The sequence below is a fragment of the Mustelus asterias genome, chromosome 12 (genome assembly GCF_964213995.1).
Source record: "Mustelus asterias chromosome 12, sMusAst1.hap1.1, whole genome shotgun sequence".
In the NCBI taxonomy this organism is placed as follows: domain Eukaryota; kingdom Metazoa; phylum Chordata; class Chondrichthyes; order Carcharhiniformes; family Triakidae; genus Mustelus; species Mustelus asterias.
The window spans coordinates 2,627,472-2,650,399 of record NC_135812.1 but is presented as its reverse complement, the minus strand read 5'-3'; the positions used below and the strand labels follow the sequence as shown (position 1 = coordinate 2,650,399).

At 47.0% G+C, this 22,928-nt stretch overlaps 1 protein-coding gene across 1 annotated transcript in view; it reads left to right on the top strand.

The window, feature by feature from the left end:
* The window catches only part of unc119a1 (unc-119 lipid binding chaperone a1), a 47,576-nt gene extending 34,668 nt beyond the window's left edge, over window positions 1-12,908 (top strand). The window contains exons 2-5 of the mRNA XM_078224585.1: window positions 3,174-3,287; window positions 4,409-4,511; window positions 6,820-6,992; window positions 11,747-12,908. Coding sequence (XP_078080711.1) covers window positions 3,174-3,287; window positions 4,409-4,511; window positions 6,820-6,992; window positions 11,747-11,859 — 503 coding nt within the window. The 3' untranslated portion in view covers window positions 11,860-12,908. The remainder of the gene's footprint in view (window positions 1-3,173; window positions 3,288-4,408; window positions 4,512-6,819; window positions 6,993-11,746) is intronic.
* Window positions 12,909-22,928: the final 10,020 nt, after the last annotated feature.

Below are 22,928 nucleotides of genomic sequence, written 5' to 3'. Positions count from 1 at the left end.
TTTTCCAATCAAAGAAGGGTGAGATTTCAGGCAGTATCTGGCATGTTTGGAAAGAGTGACTGCTTTGCTGTATGGCTGGGGCCCGATTTAGAAAAAAAACAAATTCATCAAGTCAACAGTCTCCAGAGTGAAATGGGCTCTGGGAAGACAGTCTTAAAAAATAATATACTGAGCAGTCTTGAGTCGCTCATCCGTGCAAGAGAAATGACGGATCAGTTGGAATCCAGGTCCTTTCAATGAAGAAACTGGATTATGGAGTTCCAACGTAGAGCATTTTCAGTAGAACAAGGACAAAGAAAAGTACAGCACAGGAACAGGCCATTCGGCCCTCCAAGCCTGTGCCGATCATGATGCCCTAACTAAAGTAAAAAAGAACCTTCTGCCCTCACTCGGTCCGTATCCCTCTATTCCCTCCCTATTCATGGACCCATCCAGATGCCTCTTAAATGTTGCTAATGTGCCTGCTTCCACCACCTCCTCTGGCAGCGCGTTCCAGGCACCCACCACGCCCTGCATGGAAAATGTTCCCCCGCACATCTCCCTTAAACTTTCCCCTCCTCACCCTGAACCTGAGCCCCCTTGTAATTGACATTTCCACCCTGGGAAAAAGCCTCTGACTATCCACCCTGTCTGTGCTTCTCATAATTTTGTAGACCTCTATCAGGTCTCCCCTCAGTACAAGTGAATAAAATTTCAAACTAGTTGCTCATTCCAGTTTTTCTCGGTACAATAGGAACTAAAACCTTAAGTTTGGTCCATCCAGCAAAGCTAGGAACCCAAAACCTACGATGACTTGACAAAGATCCTTGAAGAGCATTACTCTCCAATGTCACTGATCATCACGGATCGGTTCAGGTTCCACTGAAGGAATCAAGTGGAAGGTGAAAGCATTGCTCAGTTTGTGGCAACTTTAAAAAGGCTGGCACAGCATTGTAGATTTGGCGAGTTATTAAGAGATTCTCTTCGAGATTGTCTGGTTATGGTCCCCAAAATGAGGCTATCCAAAGAAGATTGCTCACTGAACATGCTTTGATTTTAAAGACAGCTGTAGAAATCAGTGTCGATGTAACTGGTTGCTAAAGAGGCTTCACAATTCGGTGCAGGAATGAAGATCCACAAGTTGGGAACTGTCCATAAGTCAAAACAGCAACAGCATGTTACAGAACAACCTATTAGGATGGAGGTTGAATCTGATGCTGCTGTAGCTTTAATTCCTGAGACTACACACCAACAAAAGCTGATGCATCTTCCTTTAAAACCAGCTGATGTGATTTTAAAGATATGTAAATGATTGTGCCGTTAAAAGGTTACATCATGATCAACATGGAGTTGAGTGGACAAACAGCGGAGTTGCCCCTCCATGTGGTCCGTGGTAATTTTCCCGTCTACTTGGGAAATCATGGTTGGAGAAGATAAAGAGATTGTTCCATTAAAATGTTACATTATGACTAACGTAGAGTTGAGTGGATTGATGAAAATGTGGGACAGTGTCAATCCTGTCATAGAATCCCAAATCCAGAATGAGGCCATTCGGCCCATCAACTCTGCATCGACTGACTGAATATCTTACCCTGGCTCTCTCCCCCACCCTATCCCCGTAACCCCACAATCTACCATGGCTGCTCCATCTAATCTATACATCTTGCAACATTAAGGGGCAATTTAGCATGGCAAATCCACCTAACTGGTATATTTTTGAGCTGTGGGAGGATGGAGGAAACCCATGCAGACACGGGGAGAATTCCACACAGACAGTGACCCGAGGCCGGAATTGAATCTGGGTTCCTGGCAGTGTGAAGCAACAGTACTAACCACTGTGCCACCAAGCTGTCCACGGTGCACAAATATGAAATACGCCACCGTTGTCTCCTTTAACCCTAGGGAGTGACTTAAAGTGCCATGCAAACGATGCAGATAGATGTTGCAAAATTTCTGACACGGTTCAAACTGAGGATGAGCTGGTTTGGCGACGCCGTGCTGACCAATTGTTATCATCTCAAAATGAATTCTCAGAATCATCTCCAGAAGCACCAATTTCTTTAGTCCCTCGTGTTGTGAACACTACCAGGGAGACTTGTTGAATCTAAGTTGCCTGATGATTGTTTTTATGCTACTATATCGAGTGGGAATGATACAGAATTGCTTCCAAAAGACAAAGTGTTTGTTGAAGTTCCAATCATACTTCTAGGGTCCAGGACAGCTAAATTCCAGAACATTGTCTACAACCAAAGAGGAAGAGACATCCTCCTGACTTTCTTATTGACTGTGTATAATGATGAATGATGCACCGTACTGTGTCTGGAGTATTATTGATCCTGCTCCCTGACTGGCTCCCTGGGTCATGTGAGCCTTACTATGCAGACTGATCCTTAAAAACGACAAATCGCCACATCCCTCCCCCTCTAAGTCCTTATTTACAAATCTCAATACTCAATTTACACACTCCAAGATAATTAGACATTTAGTACATGATTTAACTAATTAAAAATGTAATCTTTCAGGGGTTTCTGAATCTTGTGGAGCAGCGTAATTCCCCTGTCGGGGACGCTCCCACAGGAATCACAGTGACAGGCGCCTCTTCAGGCACAGGCAGTTCAGTTCTATCTGTTTCCATGGTGACGTCGGCATTGTCTACCACAGGACGATGAGATGCTTCAACGCTAAAACAGTCGGCAACATTTCCAGATGGCAAAACTGGCTGCATATCAAGCTCTATTCTGCAATCCCAGGGCAAACATTCAAACCACAGAACACTGTATTAGTTCAGATTAAAATCAACACGGTATCAATTGTACTGCCTCAGTAACAATAAAGGACACCGGCTACAGACAACACGGTGCCGACAAAACATCCTGCAGAAAAACATGATTAAAATGCATTTCTTAAAGGCACAGTGCCATCATGTGGGTGAAAAAACATGGGATAACGGTACCTTGGGAAGAGGGGGTTCCAGGTGATGGGACCTTGAGGAGCGGGTACTCGGGGTGACGGGACTTTGAGAAGAGGGGGTTTGGGGCGAAGGGGCCTTGAAGAGTGAGGGCCTGGGGTGTTGGATGAGAGCAAGTGTAGGGTGTTGGAGAATGTGTGGAGTTGGGGCTGCACTTGCGCTTTCGCTTTGCTTCTTCCTCTTGGGTTATGATGTAACTGAATAATTTCTGTTTATTTGCCCCCAGATTATTTGTGTGCTCCTGAGGATAATGTTTACCATATCGATTTCACAAGGTTCAAGATTCGTGACATGGAGTCTGGGGCCATCTTATTTGAAATTACCAAACCACCTGCCTCAGGTGAGTCAGACAGAGATCCTACCAGTCAGCTCTTTACACTAATCCCATCGAGGGCTCATTGGGTATCAGAGTAATGGGATATTCGGTGTATCTGGGGATGATGTGGGTAGATGGGAAAACTCGGGGCTGGGGATGCATCCTGTCCGTTAATGATCGCTTTCCTAGTGCAAAAGTGTTTGCAGTTTATTAAAACTGGTTTGAAACTCATTAGCAAGAGGCAATACCTTCTCTCTCTCCCTCCCACTCCCCCACCCTCTCTCCCTATCCCCCTCCCTCTCTCCCTATCCCCCTCCCTCTCTCCGTATCCCCCTCCCTCTCTCCGTATCCCCCTCCCTCTCTCTGTATCCCCCTCCCTCTCTCCCTATCCCCCTCCCCCTCTCCCCATCCCCCTCCCTCTCTCCCCATCCCCCTCCCTCTCTCCCCATCCCCCTCCCTCTCTCCCCATCCCCCTCCCTCTCTCCCCATCCCCCTCCCTCTCTCCCCAACCCCTTCTCCCCATCCCCCTCCCCCTCTCCCATCCTGTCCCCCTCCCGGTGATGATATGGTGGCACAGTGGTTAGCACTGCTGCCTCACAGCTCCAGGGACCCGGGTTCGATTCCCAGCTCGGATCACTGTCTGTGTGGAGTCTGCATGTTCTCCCCACGTCTGCGTGGGTTTCCTCCGGGTACTCCGGTTTCCTCCCACAGTCCGAAGACGTGCTGGTTAGGGGGGATTAGTGGGGTAAATACGTTACTGGAAAGGACCTGGGTGGGATCCTCTGCCAGACTTGATGGACCAAATGGCCTCCTTCTGCGCTGGAGGAATTCCAGGATTCCCTCCTCCTCTCTCTCTGTCTCTTTCTGTCTCTCTCTCTCTTTCTCTTTCTCTGTCTCTCTGTTTCTCTTCCTCTCTCTCTATCTCTCTCTCTATCTCTGTCTCTCTCTTTCTCTCTCTATCTATCTCTCTCTGTCTCTCTCTCTCTCCCGCTCTCTCTCTCTTTCTCTTTCTCTCTCTCTTTTTCTCTCTGTCTCTTTCTCTCTATGTTTCTCTCTCTCTCAATATCTCTCTTTCTCTCTTCCTTTTTGCATTGTCTCTGTGTAGTGAATTGTTTTCAGCTGAATTGGGAGTCTTTCTGTTGCAGAGCGTGATCAGGGTGATAAGAAAGACGTGGATGCCAATGCTGGTCGGTTTGTGCGCTACCAGTTCACCCCGGCCTTCCTCCGCCTGCGCCAAGTTGGTGCCACGTGAGTTCTGAGAGTCTGGAAGGGGCACGGGGGGAGGGGGGTTCCCATACTGATTGGGGGAAGGGGGTTCCCACACGGACTGGGGGGAGGGGGGAGTGCAGGGTTCCCATGCTGACTGGATGATGTTCCTCAGAGCCTTTTGGGGTGGGGTGGGGGGCGGGGCGGGAACGCAGGGGGGCTGAGATACGGCTAAACTTGCTGTGTGTATCTCAAACCGATAGCATCTAGTTTGTTGTTCTTCCAAAGTTAAGATGTCCATTTCTTTAGTGCCTTTGTTGACCTGAGCAAGTCCCGTGGCATTTACATCCAATAAAATCCTTCTGAAGTGTGGTTGCTGTTGTTATGGAGGAAGCTCTGCAACCTCTGTGCAGATCTGCACACAGTAAGATCCCACAAACAGCGATGTGACAGTGAGCAGGAAATCTCTGCTGAGATATCGCTGATCTCCACCTGAGAGTGTTGATCAGACCTTGGTGTAAAGTCCACCTGAAGGAAACAGGGAATAGGGGAAGGAGTCACTGGGACCTGGAACCTTGTCCTCCATTCAGTAAAACCTTTGCCGATCTGATCGTGAACACAATCCCATCATTTAGCATCCTTTCTCAATTAAAAATCTAACTCCGCCCTGAACAGTCTTTACTGCTCTGAGGAGTGAATTCCCAAGGGATGAAGATACTTTACCTTTAATCGGTGCCCCTTCATTCTGGATACGTCCACGAGGGGAAGCATCCTCCCAGCACTGGCCTGGTCAAGCCCCTCAGACTCTTGAACTTCAATAAGATCACCTCCCATTCTTCTAAACACCACTGAGCAGAGCCCCAACCTGTTCAAGTCAGCCTTCTCTGAACTGTAAGAAGTCTCACAACACCAGGTTAAAGTCCAACAGGTTTATTCGGTAGCACAAGCTTTCGGAGCGCTGCTCCTTCATCAGATGAGTGGAGGATTGGGTTCACAAACAAGGCATATAAAGACACAGACTCAATTTACAAGATAATGGTTGGAATGCGAGTCTTAGCACATAATCAAGTCTTTACAGGTGCAGACAATGTGAGTGGAGAGAGGGTTAATCACAGGTTAAAGAGGTGTGAATTGTCTCAAGCCAGGACAGTGAGTGAGATTTTGCAAGCCCAGTACTGACCCTCTGACAGTGCGGCACTCCCTCGGTACTGACCCTCTGACAGTGCGGCACTCCCTCAGTACTGACCCTCTGACAGTGCGGCACTCCCTCGGTACTGACCCTCTGACAGTGCAGCACTCCCTCAGTACTGACCCTCTGACAGTGCGGCACTCCCTCAGTACTGACCCTCTGACAGTGCGGCACTCCCTCGGTACTGACCCTCTGACAGTGCGACACTCCCTCAGTACTGACCCTCTGATAGTGCGGCACTCCCTCAGTACTGACCCTCTGACAGTGCGGCACTCCCTCAGCACTGACCCTCTGACAGTGCGGCACTCCCTCAATACTGCTGTGGGAGTGTTGGCCTGGAGTGTGACTCAAACCTACAACCTTGAGATATGGAGGCTCCTCTGTGCTTCCCCCTTCGCCACGGCTGGAACTGCGTGAAGGTTGGGCAAAGTCTTGGGGGAATTATTCACAGATCCCTGAAGTCAGCAGGGCACTTGAATAGGTTAAGAAGACATATGGGACACTTGCTTTTATCTGTTGTGGCATAGAATACACGAGCAGGGAGATTATGTTGGAGTTGTACAGAGTGTTGGTTAGGCCACAGCTCGAAAACTGTGTACAGTTCTGGTCACCTCACTACATGAAGGAAGTGATAGCACTAGAGGGGGTTCAGCAGAGGTTCACCAATAAATATATCTGGCTTGATTGAGTTATAAGGAGAAACTGAATAGGCTTGGCTGGTTTTCTTTAGAGCAGAGAAGGCTTAGGGGGGACATGATTGAGGTGTATAAGATTATGAGGGGTTTGGATAGGGTGAGAAGGGAGCAGCTGTTCCCCTTAGTTGAGTGGTCAATTACAAGGGGGCAGAGGATTAGGGTGAGGGGCAGGAGATTCAGAGGGGATCTGAGAAAATATTTTTTCACTCAGCGGGTGATGGGAATCTGAAATGCATTATCTGGGAAGGCAGTGGAGGCCGGAAACCTTACAACCTTTAAAAAATATTTGGATGAGCACTTAAAACATCATAATATTCAAGGATATGGGACAAGTGTAGGAAAATGGGATTAGCGCATCTTTAATGGTATTTGTCAGTGCAGATTCGATGGGCTGAAGGGCCTTTCCTGCACTGTATGACTCTATGAGGTGGTACGATTATCAATCGCAGCTTCCTTCTGTCTGCAGGGTGGAGTTCACAGTGGGCGATAAACCCATCAACAGCTTCCGAATGATTGAGAGACACTACTTCCGTGACCAGCTGCTGAAGAGCTTTGACTTTGAGTTTGGTTTCTGCATCCCCAGCAGCAAGAACACGTGTGAGCACATCTACGAGTTCCCGCAGCTCTCCGAGGAACTCAGTGAGTATGGCTTCAGCCTCAGGAAGCCCTTACACTCTTTAACGTTGGTTACCTGGGGCAAGTTTCTGGCTTCTTGTTAGATTTGTGCCATAACATGAGCCACTCTGGATCCATATCTCGCAGTACCCGCCCAATGAATATCTATCAATCTGTTTCAAAATTTTAAATTGACCCCAACTGTAAACACTTGGTGGAGGGGAGGGGCGGTGGGGGTATATTTTCCACACTTCCTGACATTGCCCCAAAATGGCCTGACTCTAATCTTGACCTTTGACCCCATGTTGTGGATTCTCCAACCAGAGAAATTATTTCTCTCGCTCTCTACCTTATTAAATCCTTTAATTATTCCAAATACTTCAATTCTATCAGCCCTTAACAGTCCTTAATTGTGGGAATACAAACCTCGTCAGTGCACTTGATAGGGGTGTTCAAAATCATGAGGGGTCTGGACAGGGAGAAACTGTTCCCACTCGTGAAAGGATTGAGAACAAAAGGGTGCAGATTTAAAATAATTGGCAAAAGAAGCCAAAGCAACATGAGGAGAAACTTTTTCACACAGCGAGTGGTTTAGGTCTGGAATGCACTGCCTGACAGTATGGTGGAGACAGGTTCAATTGAGGCTTTGAAAAGTGAATTAGATTGCTATCTGAATCGGAAGAATGTACATTGGATTATTTTTTTCTAGAGCAGAGAAGGCTATACTTGGTACAAACGAATAAAATTTCAAATGAGTTGCTCGTACCCGCTTTTCTCAGTACAACAGGAAGTAAAATTTACAATTTGCTCTGGAACTTGGTTCATCCAGCAAAGCCAAGAACCAAAACCCATGCTGACTTGACAAAGATCCTTGAAGAGCATTACTCTCCAAAGCCACTCCCACTGATCATCACGGAATGGTTCAGGTTCCCCCAAAGGAATCAGGTTGAAGGTGAAAGCATTGCTCAGTTTGTGGCAACCTTAAAAAGGCTGGCACAACATTGTGAGTTTGGTGAGTCATTGGAAGATGCTCTTCAAGATTGTCTAGTTTGCGGTCTCCAGAATGAGGTTATCTAAAGAAGATTACTGACTGAACATGCTACAACTTTAAAGACAACTGTAGAAATCACAGTGTCGATGGAACTGGCTGCTAAAGAGGCTTCACAATTCGGTGCAGGAATGAAGATCCACAAGTTGAGAACTGTCCATAATTCAAAACAGCAACAAGGATGTCACTGATGTGCCAAAATGGGCCATTCAGTGAGTGAATGCTGGAGTAAGGATAGTCAATGCAAGAATTGTGGCAAAATGGGTCACATTGCAAAAGCTTGTTGGGCTAGACCAGCTTCCCCTGGGCGGCACGGTAGCACAGTGGTTAGCACTGCTGCTTCACAGCTCCAGGGACCTGGGTTCGATTCCCAGCTTGGGTCACTGTCTGTGTGGGGCGTTTGCACATTCTCCTCGTGTCTGCATGGGTTTCCTCCGGGTGCTCTGGTTTCCTCCCACAGTCCAAAGATGTGCGGGTTAGGTTGATTGGCCATGCTAAAATTGCCCCTTAGTGTCCTGAGATGCGTAGGTTAGAGGGATTAGTGGGTAAATATGTAGGGATATGGGGGTAGGGTCTAGGATTGTGGTCGGTGCAGACTCGATGGGCCGAATGGCCTCCTTCTGCACTGTAGAGTTTCTAAGAAGAATCTGGGTATCTTCAAGAAGAACAAGTTGCATTCTACCCAAAGAATTTACAACATGGAAGAATTATAACTGTGAAGAAGAGAATGTCCCGAAAGATGAAGAGTTCCAACTGAACGTTTTATCCATACAGGGTGAATCACAGATTCTGGGTGATTCCAATGTTCAGTGGACAGCCTATTAGGATGGAGGTTGAATCTGGTGCTGCTGTAGCTTTAATTCCTGAGACTACACACCAACAAAAGCTGAAGCATCTTCCTTTAAAACCAGCTGAGGTGATTTTCAGGACATACACAGAAGAGATTGTGCCGTTAAAAGGTTACATCACGATCAATGTGGAGTTGAGTGACAAACAGCAGAGTTGCCTCTCCATGTGGTCCGTGGTAATTTTCCAGTTGTATTTGGGAGATCATGGTTATAGAAGATAAAGTTTAACTGGAGTGCTGTCAATAAATTGGCCAATGTCAAAACAGACCTACAGCACCTTCTGGATAAATACAAGAGGGTATTCAAAGATGCTTTGCAGAAATCTGAAGTATTGGTTCACAGGAAGTACCAGCTTTTTTAGTCCCTAGTGTTGTGAATACTACGGATGACTTGGTTAAATCTCAGTTGCCTGATGATTGTGTCTTTGCTACTATACTGAGTGAGAATTAGCTCCAAGCGAAGAAGTGTCTACTGAAGGTCCAAATCATACTTCTAGGGTCAAGGACAGCCAAATTCCAGAGTGCCACATACAATCAAAGAGGAATAAACATCCTCCTGATTGACTTTCTTATTGACTGTGTATAATGATGTACCGTACTGAGTCTGGAGTATTATTGATCCAATGTATAACATTGTAGGGGGAGCGATGTTATATATTTATAAGGGTTGCATGAATGCTTTAAGAGCTGATCACATGATTTGATAGTGATGTCATTAGGGTGTTGCACAGGTTGCTCTCTGCCTGCCCGTGCCTCTCTGCCTGCCCGTGCCTCTCTGCCTGCCCGTGCCCCTCTGCCTGCCCGTGCCCCTCTGCCTGCCCGAGCCCCTCTGCCTGCCCGAGCCCCTCTGCCTGCCCGTGCCTCTCTGCCTGCCCGTGCCCCTCTGCCTGCCCGAGCCCCTCTGCCTGCCCGAGCCCCTCTGCCTGCCCGTGCCTCTCTGCCTGCCCGTGCCCCTCTGCCTGCCCGTGCCCCTCTGCCTGCCCGTGCCCCTCTGCCTGCCCGTGCCCCTCTGCCTGCCCGTGCCCCTCTGCCTGCCCGTGCCCCTCTGCCTGCCTGTGCCCCTCTGCCCGCCCGTGCCCCTCTGCCTGCCCGTGCCCCTCTGCCCGCCCGTGCCCCTCTGCCTGCCCGTGCCCCTCTGCCCGCCCGTGCCCCTCTGCCTGCCTGTGCCCCTCTGCCCGCCCGTGCCCCTCTGCCTGCCCGTGCCCCTCTGCCTGCCCGTGCCCCTCTGCCTGCCCGTGCCCCTCTGCCTGCCTGTGCCCCTCTGCCCGCCCGTGCCCCTCTGCCTGCCCGTGCCCCTCTGCCTGCCCATGCCCCTCTGCCTGCCCGTGCCCCTCTGCCTGCCCGTGCCCCTCTGCCTGCCCGAGCCCCTCTGCCTGCCCGTGCCTCTCTGCCTGCCCGTGCCTCTCTGCCTGCCCGTGCCCCTCTGCCTGCCCGTGCCCCTCTGCCTGCCCGTGCCCCTCTGCCTGCCCGTGCCCCTCTGCCTGCCCGTGCCCCTCTGCCTGCCCGTGCCCCTCTGCCTGCCCGTGCCCCTCTGCCTGCCCGTGCCCCTAGCTGGAAACCTTCCAACCGGATTTCTTGAGCTTGGTTCGCTTTATCTGGCATTTCTTAACATTGGTCAGTGCTCTGTAACTACAAAGCTATAAATATAAAACTTCTTATTTGGAACTTCAATCTCACTGAGGAAGTTTTGAGATTATCCACATCCAGCAACCTGCTCTGAAAACTCTGCTGACATTTTGACATCTGTGACAAATTCTACCTCAGCAGCTGAGACCATTCACGGCATTCTAAAAAAGTTAATGCAGCCCATCACCCACATTAACAATCTTTTAAAACATTCCAGGAACTGGATCCATATCTTCACCAAAGACTAAACTGTCCTTTGAACACCCTATCTGTTACCACGTTGCATTCATTCATTTTTGAGATATATTGTTTACAGGTAAACAGATTAACAGCAATATCATTACCTCTACTCACCTTCGTCTGAGGCAGGAATCATTTTGGAAAGATCCAGAGGTGATTTGAGAAAACAATTATTTACGTAATGAATTTTGATGACCTGACAGAGCCAGTGGAAACCAAATCAGTTGTAACTTTCAAAAAGTAGCCATGATGAGGAGATCATAGAAACCCTACAGTACAGAAAGAGGCCATTCGGCCCATCGAGTCTGCACCAACCACAATCCCACCCAGGCCCTACCCCCATATCCCTACATATTTACCCACTAATCCCTCTAACCTACGCATCTCAGGACACTAAGGGCAATTTTCTTTTAGCATGGCCAATCAACCTAACCCGCACATCTTTGGACTGTGGGAGGAAACCGGAGCACCCGGAGGAAACCCACGCAGACACGAGGAGAATGTGCAAACTCCACACAGATAGTGACCCAAGCCGGGAATCGAACCCAGGTCCCTGGAGCTGTGAAGCAGCAGTGCTAACCATTGTGCTACCGTGCCGTCCACAAATGCCGGCGTTGGACTGGGGTAAACACAGTAAGAAGTCTCACGACACCAGGTTAAAGTCCAACAGGTTTATTTGGAATCACGAGCTTTGAAGCACTGCTCCTTCACTCACCTGATGAAGGGGCAGCGCTCCGAAAGCTTGTGATTCCAAATAAACTTGTTGGACTTTAGCCAGGTATTGTGAGACTTCTTACTGAACTTTCGAAAGGGAATTGGATAAATTAATTGAAAAGAATACAAGGCTCTGGGGAAAGAACCAGGGGAGTTGGAATAATTGGAAAGTTCTTTCGAAGGCCAGGAATATGCATAATAGGCAAATGGCCTCCTCTGTGCTGTTTGATTCCAATATTCTGTGAGGAGGTCCTGACACTGATGGATTCCATTTAAATGTAACTTCTTTCCTTTTCCCCACAGTTCGGGAGATGGTGACTCGACCCTATCAGACCCAGTCAGATAGTTTCTACTTTGTAGACAACAAGCTGGTGATGCACAACAAGGCCGACTATGCCTATGGGAACGGGCCATGAGAAGGCGACCAGGTCTTTACTAATTCCGACTCCATAGCATCACCTTGGGGAAGCCAAGTCTGCAGAACGCCAAGAGCATCAATGGAAATGCCAAGACCATGACCCTCTGGTTAACCAAATCTCACTCCTAACTCGACTAACCCCGCTTCTAACTGCGTGCTAACTCAAACCAATCAGGATAACCCTTCAAATGTCGTCATTCGCTCCCATCTCATCGTGAAATTATTTTGAAATTAGCTGCGTTTTAAGATTGAGGGTCTGAGTTTCCATTCCAGCATTAACCAACCCCCCTCCTTCATCCCAGAGTCATCAGCCTGCCTCCCTGCATGGGGGATAGGGGGATGGCTTTACAATAGCTGAGAGTTTGACCCATCAGTCTCCTCCTGTCTCCCTGTGTGTCTGCTGAAAATGCTGTTCAAAGCCCGCCCTCCCCAAACCTCATTCCTGGAGAGACGGGTAAAGGGAAACTGTTTGAAATAAATTACATTTGCACACCTTCAAATCTTAGCCCAGAGATGCGTCTGTTTCCATTCTTGTCTGATCCCAGTTTCGAGGCAAATTTGTATCGAGCATGTCTTTATTTAGTTTGGGAATCAGTCCTCGATCAACACTGGGATTTAAACTGAGATTGGTGTTTAGTTCTCCAGTAATCTGGCCAGGAGTGAGCCCACAGGTTTCCTGTTTGGTGTTCTCTGTATATGTTTGTGTGTTTTATTTAATTTATGATAAACTCGACCCGACAGCAAAGCGGCCACACGAGCAGTGCGGGATCGAGCATTTAGTGTTTTCCAAGTGCTCCGTCGTGACCCCTGTTTCTAGTGCTTGATCTTTGACACTTGAATTAAATATTTATTTTTTAAGTAGAACTGAATGAGGAAAGAAGTCAGTTTGTTTTCCCAATCCTTTGTGCTGATTGTTTTTTTGTCAGTCCGTGAGGATTTGTTGAGATCTGTAATATTATATTGAATTTCTCGCTCTCTAATGTTAAGATGTTGAATGCAGTGTCATCTGAAAGATTTCTCAACATATGTATAAAAAGAACTTTGAAAAAGAGACATCCAGTGCTGTGTTTTGTAGTTTTGTCTTTATCCTGACTTTCTGTTCAGTCTGCATCCCATTGGTGGGAAAAGGATGGACTCAGGGCTTGGGTGGGGGGAGATCTCTCTCCAGGTCAGTCCAGTAATACATCAGGAGATGACCAAGAGTCTGAATTTCCCCTCTCTCCCGTGCTTGGTTTCATGCTGAATTGGGTGTGGTAATCGAGACACACAATCCTTGAAGGATCTCTGAGGATCAGACAGATCTGAGCTTTGTTGGCAGATCTTGGATAAGACGGTGATAAGGATGCTGCATGTCTGTCTTAACCCCTGCCTTTCGAAGCAATGGTCAAAGAACCTGCCAGCATTCACAGTTCAGGTTAGTAAGTGCTGGACCAGACTCTGCAACTGAGACCGGCTCCCTCAACATGGTCCATGGGACAGACTCTGAGCTCTGGGATCCACTTATAGACTAGTCACTGTCAAAAGTGAGTTTAAATGAGTCCATTTGACCTTGCAATGTCCCTTTGGACCATGATTGCAGGGAAATGACATGTTTCCTAACTCAGTCTTATTGCCAGAGATTTGCCATCTGAATCACACCCTCTAGTGGCCCAGTGGAAAGAACTCTGACAATGAAGGAAGCGCCAATAGTGGATGGGGGGGTTGGATGGAATCTCTCACTCAAAATCTCAGAAATGTACTAACTCTTCAGGGTTGGTGCGTTCCCCCAGAGCCAAAGGGAAAGCAACCCAATCTCAAACTGAGCTCTGGGATCCACTGAAATATAAACACTGAAAGGAAAAATGATCAAACGCTGGGATCTAAAACAATGGAATTAGTGGAACAAACCTGGCTGCAAGAAATCCATTGCCTAATGTCAGTCTAATTCTGGAGTTTCTGAATATTCACCTTCCAATCGGAGACCATAGATGCTGTGTTGATTCAATGAGGTCACCACTGCTCTTGGATATTAATTTCCCCCAGCTAATCATTGTCCACAAACTCCATCCGCTCCCTTGTCACCAATTCCATCCCATTCCCAAACATTCCCAGGCTGAATTTTGCCGTCTCAAAGTGCTGAAGCAAACCCAGAGTCTGTCCCATGGACTGCAGCAATCTCTCCCTCTCCGTTCTCCCCCTCTCCGTTCTCACCCTCTCCGTTCTCAACCTCTCCGTTCTCACCCTCACATTGCTCCTCATCAACAAAGGGTTAATTGTGGTTTTGACTGTTACTGAGTGAATTTATTACATTCCAATGCTCTAACAGAATAATACTTCATCTATGTCCTGCGAACCTTTGGCCAGTTTATATCCTGTCCTTTGGTTCTGCAATTGCTAATAACTTTGGTTTTTCTTTACGCTCACTGTTCCATCAGCCAGAACCTTCTAATTGCTGCTGTGTCACTGGGAACCATCTGGGGATGTCACTGTTGCTCTGTAGAGTTTATCTGTGGTTTGGATCACAGGCTGGTGCTGTTGTGACTGTTCAAAAGAATGGACTGGAGATGGTGTAGACTTACACCAGCATATGTACATGCATTTATTCAGTGTAACTGAAATGTACAGAGCGATTTATTCTCAGCCCATCTTGCTTCCGCTCTGGAGTTCAGTTTGGTTCCCATTGTCTGGTTTTGTTATTGAAGTTGTGTTGGTGTGACCTCCAGTTCACCTCAAGGCAGGTACCTTTAGCTGTAAAAAAGGCTCCTATTGTGCCAGATTGATCCAGACATGACAGAGATTTTGCAGTTATTGCTTCTGTTGGATTGGAGGATGACCATACCAAGGGTTGTGTCAAATGAAGAGGTGTTACACTCTGTCCATTGTTCCATCACAACAACTGCTCATCTCCATCGCCTCTCTGCTACTCCTGCTCCGGGCCCTGATGAAATGAACACACCCAAATCATTCTGGCCTGTCTACACTCTCACATGCTGACTGACCTGCCAAACAATTTTTTTCGGATGGGACATTAAACCCTGGCCCCATTTTCTTACTCGGGGTGGATGTGGAAGATCCCACAGCACAACTGGAAGGCCAGGGGAATTTTTCTTGGTGTTTTGGCTGCTATTTAATCATTCTGTCAATATCACTTTTCAATGATTTGTGAATATTCCTGTTTCTGTGGAAGGCAGTGTGTGGTTCCTGTGCAGAATTCGCTGCACTAAAATATCCTGAAAGGAGCCATTTGACCAGCACTAATCCTGCCGCCAGAACAAGTTAGAATTTTAACAACACCAGGTTAAAGTCCAACAGGTTTATTTGGTAGCAAATGCCATTAGCTTTCAGAGCGCTGCTCCTTCGTCGATGAAGGAGCAGCGCTCCGAAAGCTAATGGTATTTGCTACCAAATAAACCTGTTGGACTTTAACCTGGTGTTGTTAAAACTCTTACTGTGTTTACCCCAGTCCAACGCCGGCATCTCCACATCATGGCCAGAACAAGTTCCCAGTGATAGAGAAACTGCACCATGCGAGAAATCGGAAATAAAATATTGGAAATACGCAGTAGGTCAGAAAGTGGTTAGCAAGGTGCAATCAGAACTCAAACTGATGCAAGGTCGCAGCTGAGGTTTTGCCCGTGTTTACAGACCCTGAATAATTGCTGTACCTCTGACAATTTCTGTTTCTAACCCTAATGCCCAGCAGGAGAGAATTACAAACCTCCCAACAGGGGCAATGCATTGGGAATCCGCTCCTGGACTGCGGACTGGAGCCGCCTGTATCATCCCGAAACCTCACCTCCTGCCCGGGCTGCCCGCCCGGGCTGCCCGCCCACCCCCGCTGCCGCTACCCTCCACCTCCGCTCTCTTCACTGTCTGGCCTCTCGCCTCTGCTTCCTCCTGCGGCCATTCCGGGAGAGAGCCGGGGGGGGGGGGGCGAGGGGAATGGGATAGTGTTGGGTTTTCTGTTCTGTGTCTGCTGCTTGCACCGACTCTGGACACACGGCGCCTCCTGCATCACAAATCAAATCGCAAAGTGCGGAAACTCATCAGATTACTGCAGTAAATAAATCACCTTCACCAGGAAATCTTCCTGAATTCTCAACCCCCCGAGGATTAACTAGCTACGAGCAAATTGAAATTATACCATGGGGATGAGCAGTTTAAAGCAGAGGTTTTAACTCACAAAAATAATTTTCAGATCATTCTGATGCTTGTCTGATTATAGGTGCATCCATTCCTGCACACATGGAGGTAGCTGCATGTGTGTGACTGAATGATATGTGTGTAATCTTACATCTGTGCAGTTCCCAATCCATTCTGAATTGCAAATATCCGTATTTATGATGTAATCGGGGTTACTGCCCCCCTCTGGTAAGTCACACAGTTCCCATTTTAAATGTGGACATAGGGACTTATCTAAAAAAATAAAAATATAGACAATGTATAACTTTAGTTTTTTTATTAGTGTCACAAGTAGGCTTACATTAACACTGCAATGAAGTTGCTGTGAAAATCTCCCAAGTCGCCACACTCTGGTGCCTGTTCGGGTACACTGAGGGAGAATTTAACACGGCCAATGCACCTAACCAGCACGTCTTTGGACTGTGGGAGGAAACCGGAGCACCCGGAGGGAACCCACACAGACACAGGGAAAACATGCAGACTCCACACAGACAGTGACCCAAGCCAGAAATCAAACCCAGGTTCCTGGCACTGTGAGGCAGTAGCGCTAACCACTGTGCCACTGTGCTGCCGGGAATTGAACCCAGGTCCCTGGTGCTGAGGCAGTAGCGCTAACCACTGTACCACTGTGCTGCCGGGAATTGAACCCAGGTCCCTGGTGCTGTGAGGCAGCAGTGCTAACCACTGTGCCACCCTTGAAACAAACTAAATTGCTCTGGTCCACTTGAATATTAAATGTTCAGAATTTCTACGTGAAAGCAAATTAACTGATATATATATCAGTTTAAAAGTCTCTTTCTCTTATCTACTTGAAACGGGGAAAATCTTTGAAAGGTTTTTGAGGATTTTGTTAACGATCTGTTGTGGTTCCTGATGTCGCATATTGGAGCGATGTGTCCTCCACTTGGTGGCCATCTTATCCCTAAAATTTCTGTGCTTTATCTTTAACCAAAATAATGAATTAATTCCCATCAGCTTCTCCCTACCACAGGCCATAACCTCATGGCAGTGTTGAGACCCAAACTTCATCCCAAATTCTGGGGGCAGGTTGTTTTCTGTGAAATCTTGTACTGTCAGAGTGGAACCATCCAAAAGAGAGGGACAGAGAACATAATTAAAATGTTCCACTAGTGTTTTACCATTGTCTCACCGTCTCATCATTCTCTCCATCTCTCATGCCCCCCCCCTCTCATATCTCGCTTCCAGTGACCTTTCACCCCCTCCTACCATCCTCCCTCCTGACCTCTCACTCCTCCCCCTCACTACAAGTTTGCTCAATGTGGATTTGGTGAATGAAATGCTGACATTGTTCCCCTGGGAACATCCCAGAAATTTCCATGTCTGTAAAGTTGGTTCATACATTGTAGGACATGCAGTCATACACATGGTATGATCTTGCACTGTTCGACACATGCAGTTACACATTCACACAGACATGTACTGTCGCACATGCAGTGTTGAACACGCATTCATACATGCACTGTTGCCATGCAGTCAAACCCCCCACTGTCACATGCAAAGGTGCACTTTCAGACAGCTAGTCACCTAAACTGCCACCTAAACTGCCACATATGCACACATTATACTTGTACTATACTTGTGGCAACGCAGGTGGAGAAGGTAGTCAAGAAGGCATACGGCATGCTTGCCTTCATCGGCCGGAATATTGAGATTAAAAATTGGCAAGTCATGTTGCAGCTTTATAGAACCTTAGTTAGGTCGCACATGGAATATAGTGTTCAATTCTGGTCGCCACGCTACCAGAAGGATGTGGAGGCTTTGGAGAGGGTACAGAAAAGATTTACCAGGATGTTGCCTGGTATGGATGGCAATAGCTATGAGGAGAGGTTGGAGAAACTTGGTTTGTTCTCACTGGAGCGATGGAGGTTGAGGGGAGACCTGATAGAAGTCTACAAGATTATGAGAGGCATGGACAGAGTGGATAGTCAGAAGCTTTTTCCCAGGGTGGAAGAGTCAATTACTAGGGGGCACAGGTTTAAGGTGCGAGGGGCAAGGTTTAAAGGAGATGTACAAGGCAGATGTTTTACACAGAGGGTGGTGGGTGCTTGGAACTCGTTGCCGGGGGAGGTAGTGGAAGCGGATACAATAGTGACTTTTAAGGGGTGTCTTGACAAATACATGAATAGGATGGGAATAGAGGGATATGGTCCCCGGAAGGGTAGGGGGTTTTAGTTCAGTCGGGCAGCATGGTCGGTGCAGGCTTGGAGGGCCGAAGGACCTGTTCCTGTGCTGTAATTTTCTTTGTTCTATGTTCTACCATTTGTCTACTGACACGTGGGGCCGGATTCTCTAACCTCGCCCATGGCTGGGATTCTCCAGTCCCGCTGTAGTGAATGGAGTTTTGGCTGAGCGGGGAAGGGGGGGGGGGAGGGGTGCGTGAACAGCTGGAGAATTCCAGCCATGTATTTTCATTCTGACACACATGTGCCGCCACAGACTAGCACGTAAACAATGACACAGAATCAGTTATTTTAATCTTTATGTTTTTGGAAGACACAGTGAAAACTTTTTTCCCAATAGTAATGTGATAATTGTACAGTGATCTGGGGTCCTCATACCTGGGTATAGTGACAGAGTTTGAGCTAACTGCAGATGCTGCCCTTACATCTAAATGGGAGCTTTTGTCTATGTAACAGCAGCCCCTACATTTTTATGAAGTAGCTTGCTGTGAGAGCTGGTCTGTGTGGTTTCAGCAATGTGATAATACACAATACAATGCATGAACTGAGCTTATCATTTCCACAGCTCCAAGGTACACTCTCTAACTTGTAAATGAGCAGAGTAAAGGTCAGAAACAGCAGGTGGACAGCAGCAAACTTTTGGAGCAGAGCAGGGGATACAACTTTCTGTCATTGATCAGCCAATAGCAGCCAATAAAAATAAAATGAGACTTGCTTCTTATACAGGTCAGCTCCCTGTGAAATATCTCGGAGTTTCAGACATATCGAAAGACTGTTGTTACAAAAACAAATACAACAGACACATCAACACATAGAAAGAGCCTGCATACTACACAGCAAGATCCCACACATCACAGTAAACTCTTACACACTGCATGTGGTGAATCTGTTCTAGGTGATGTTGTCTGAAAGAGAATTCCAGCTCTGCACCCAGAGATTATTTACGTCCACTTGGCCGGACAGACAAAGCTTCCACTTAATGTTTCATTTCAAGAATGTCATCCCGGATCTTGAGTGCATCCAGAAAGTTTATGTTAAGTATTTCTAGGATATTTGTAAACGTAAAGCACACAGCGAGGACTTCTTCCCGTAGAATTGTGCTCCAGAAACATGAAGAAATGTTTAATTATCGAGTGTTTTAAATAAAACGTTCCTCACCACCAGTGCTGAAAGCTCGAAGCAATCTATCCAGGATTCATTATCAATTTTGGCCATGTGGGAACTTAAGGACACTTCATGTGTGTTAAGGGACTGTGTGTGTAGGAAGCATCTCCAGTCGCCTGAAAGCTCAGGCTTTCTGAACATAAGGAGGGAGCTGGAACATCAGAGAGGATGAGTGTTTCTTGGGATTGTAGGTTTCAGGAGCTGATCACCCCATAATGAAAAAGAGCATCAAGAAGAGTTGGAAGAATCACGATGGAATACTTGATGAGTATTTAATAGCGGTGATTACTAAAGGATGCTGACAAAATATTGGCAGAGATGGAAATGGTAGAGGTAATGAGAATTGAAACAATGAACTGGAAAGGCTGGCTGTGTTTAAAGGGGAGAAGTCGCCTGGTCTGGATGGCTTCATCCCAGATTGTTAAAGGAAGTGGAAGTGGAAATAACGGAAGGGTTTGCCATAATCTTCCAATCTTCCCTAGATATGAAGGAGGTGCCGGAGAATTGGAGAGCAGTCAGGTGTGACACCCTTGCCCTAGAAAGTGTGTAAGGACATCCTCGGCCAGTCAGTTTGACATCAGTAGTGGGTAAGATTTTAGAAGCATTATTTGGGAAAATATCAACAGGTTCTTGGAAAGGTTTGAGTTAACTGAAACTGGATTGAAACCTTTAAGATGCTGATGGGTATGGACAGGGTGGATGTGGAGAGGATGCTTCCTCTTGTGGGAGAATGTAGAACAAGGGGCCACTGTTTAAAAATAAGTGTTCACCCATTTAAAATGGAGATGAGGTGAAATGATTTTTCAGAGGATCGTGAGTCTTTGGAACTCTCTTAGAACTGTAGAAAGTTACAGCACAGAAGGAGACTATTTGGCCCATCTTGTCCATGCCAGCCCAAGGACACCCAGGTGTCCTTTCTAATCCCACTTTCCTGCACCCGACCCATACCCTATAACTTAGATACTGCAGATCCAGGGACTTTTTAAAAGAGTTTAGGGTCACTGCCTCCATCACCAACTCAGGCAGCGAATTCCAGACACCCACCCCCTTCTGGGTATAAATATCTTCCTCATGTCCCCTCTACACCTACTGCCACTTATCTTGAATCGATGTCCCTGATTCTGGAATTCTCCACCACGGGAAACAATTTCATTTTGGTCCACTCTATCTCTTCCTGACAAGATGGTGGAAGCAGAGTCTTTGAATATATTGAAGGCAGAGGCGGCTAGATTCTTGGTAAGAAAGTGGGTGATAGGCTATCAGGGCTGGGCAGGGTGCAGATTTGGGGTTACTCTCAGATCAGCCATGATCTTATTAAATGGCAGAGCAGCCTTGAGGGGCCGAATGGCCTCCTATCCTTGTTTGTAATTAGGAAGATTCAACAGAGATTTGTAAACAGTGGATTGTGCTGACTACTTTAACTGAGTTTTTTGATGAAATAGCAAAGAAAGTTGATGAAGGGAATTCAATGGGATGCTGGTTAGAAAAACTGAGGCTCATGGGATAGAAAGTTCATTGTCAATTTGCACAAAAAGTGGGTTAAGGATAAAGAAATGTGAGTTGGAGAATGGATCTTTTTCCGATTGGGGAATGGTCAACAATGCTGTTTTCTAGGGATCGGTGCTTGAATCACAGTTTTTTTGACATATAAATGTCTTGAATATTGGAATGCAGAGTAAAATTTTAAAATTTGCCAATGATATTAAACTTAGAGGTCCGACCAACAGTGAGGATACCAATCAACTGCAACAAGACATGGACAGGGTGGCAGAGTAGACAGTAGCAGATGGAATTTCATACAGGAAATGTGTTTTGGTAAAGAGGCTAGGGAGAGACTTAATGCCATTATTGTAAAGAATGCTCAGGCAGAAGAACCTGGGGATCCATGTGCACAGATACTTGAAGGTGGCACGGTATATTGAGAGTAATTAGCAAAGCACGTGGGACGTTCAGCTTTGTAAATGGAGATATTGAGTAGAAAGGAAAGAAGGGTTTGCTAAACCTTTTGCTCTGATTGGGCCTCATGTATTGTGTTCATTTCTGGTCACCGCACTTTAAGAATCATAGCAGAATCATAGAATCCCTACAGTGCAGAAGGAGGACATTCAGCCCATCGAGTCTGCTCCAACTCTTGGACTAGGCAGGTATCGAACCTGGGTCCTTGGCGCTGTGAGGCTGCAGTGCTAACCACTGTGTCACCATGCCATCCTGTGGTGGCCCAGTGGTTAGCACTGCAGCCTCACAGCACTGGGTTCAATTCTGGCCTCGGGTGACTATGCGGAGTTTGCGCGTTCTCCCCGTGTCTGCGTGTGTTTCCTCCGGGTGCGCCGGCAGTCAATGCCATTATTTCACAGATCAGGAATTGACAACATTAAGTTTCCGTCACTCTGGAATGGTGAACAATTTTCCCCAGAGGATTTTGCAGTGTTTTCTATTTGCTTAAAAGAAGTGAGTGGAATCCCACAGTCCACAAATGTGCAGGTTAGGTGGATCGGCCATGCTAAATTGCTCCTTAGTGTTCAATGATGTGTGGGTTACGGAATGAGGGGCAAATGCATGGGGTTACGGGGATAGGCTGAGGGTGGGCCTGGGTAAGATACTCTTTCGGAGAGTTGGTGTAGATTTGATGGGCCAAATGGCTTCCTTCTGCACTGTAGGGATTGTATGTTAAAAATAAAGGGCTAGTGAACCTGTGGAATTCTCTACCACAGAAGGTTGTGGAGGCCAGGTCACTGAATGTATTCAAGAAAGAGCTAGATAATTTAAAAAATATTTTAATGGCATCTAGGGGTTGGGGAGAAAGTGGGAATATGGGATTGATATCGAGGATCAGACATGATCATATTGCATGGCGGAACAGGTTCAAAGGGCTGAATGGCCTACTCCTGCTCCTAGTTTCTATGTGAGGTCCCTTGAGAGAGCACAGAGGGAGTCTTACCCAAATTGTTCTATGACTAAAGCATTTAAGGTCCCAGGTCAGGTTTGGAGAAGCTGGGGTTATTCTCCTTAGGGAAGGGAGATTAAGGGGGGATTTGATAGAGGTTTACCAGATTGGGACAAGTTTAGATGCAGGAGACAAAGAAAAGATGTTTCCATTGGCTGCTTTTACACACTAGGGGACATGGATTTAAGGTTCTGGGCAAGAGATGCAAAGAGACTCTGAAGAAGTAGCTGTCCACACAGCGAGTAGTAATGACTGGGATCTCACTGCAGACGAAGATGATTGAAGCAGAGGTGAGCTGATTGAACGGGCAGACGAGGGAAATATATGTTCCAGGCCAAGGCGATGAAGAACGCTTTGATTGGATTGCTTCACAGAAAGCTGGCATCAACTCAATAGGCTGGAGAGCTCCTCCTGTGACATAACCAATCAATCATTCGCTGATTGGTTAGGGCTGTGGTCAGTGTGTAGGTCTGGGGGGGTTCGGTAGCTACTCCACTGAGCAGTGAATCATTTATTGTGGATTTGATGATTGCTGGCTAACACTGGGACACTCAGTGCTGCAGTCTAGACGTCTGTTCAGTGTTGTATTCTCCCCAA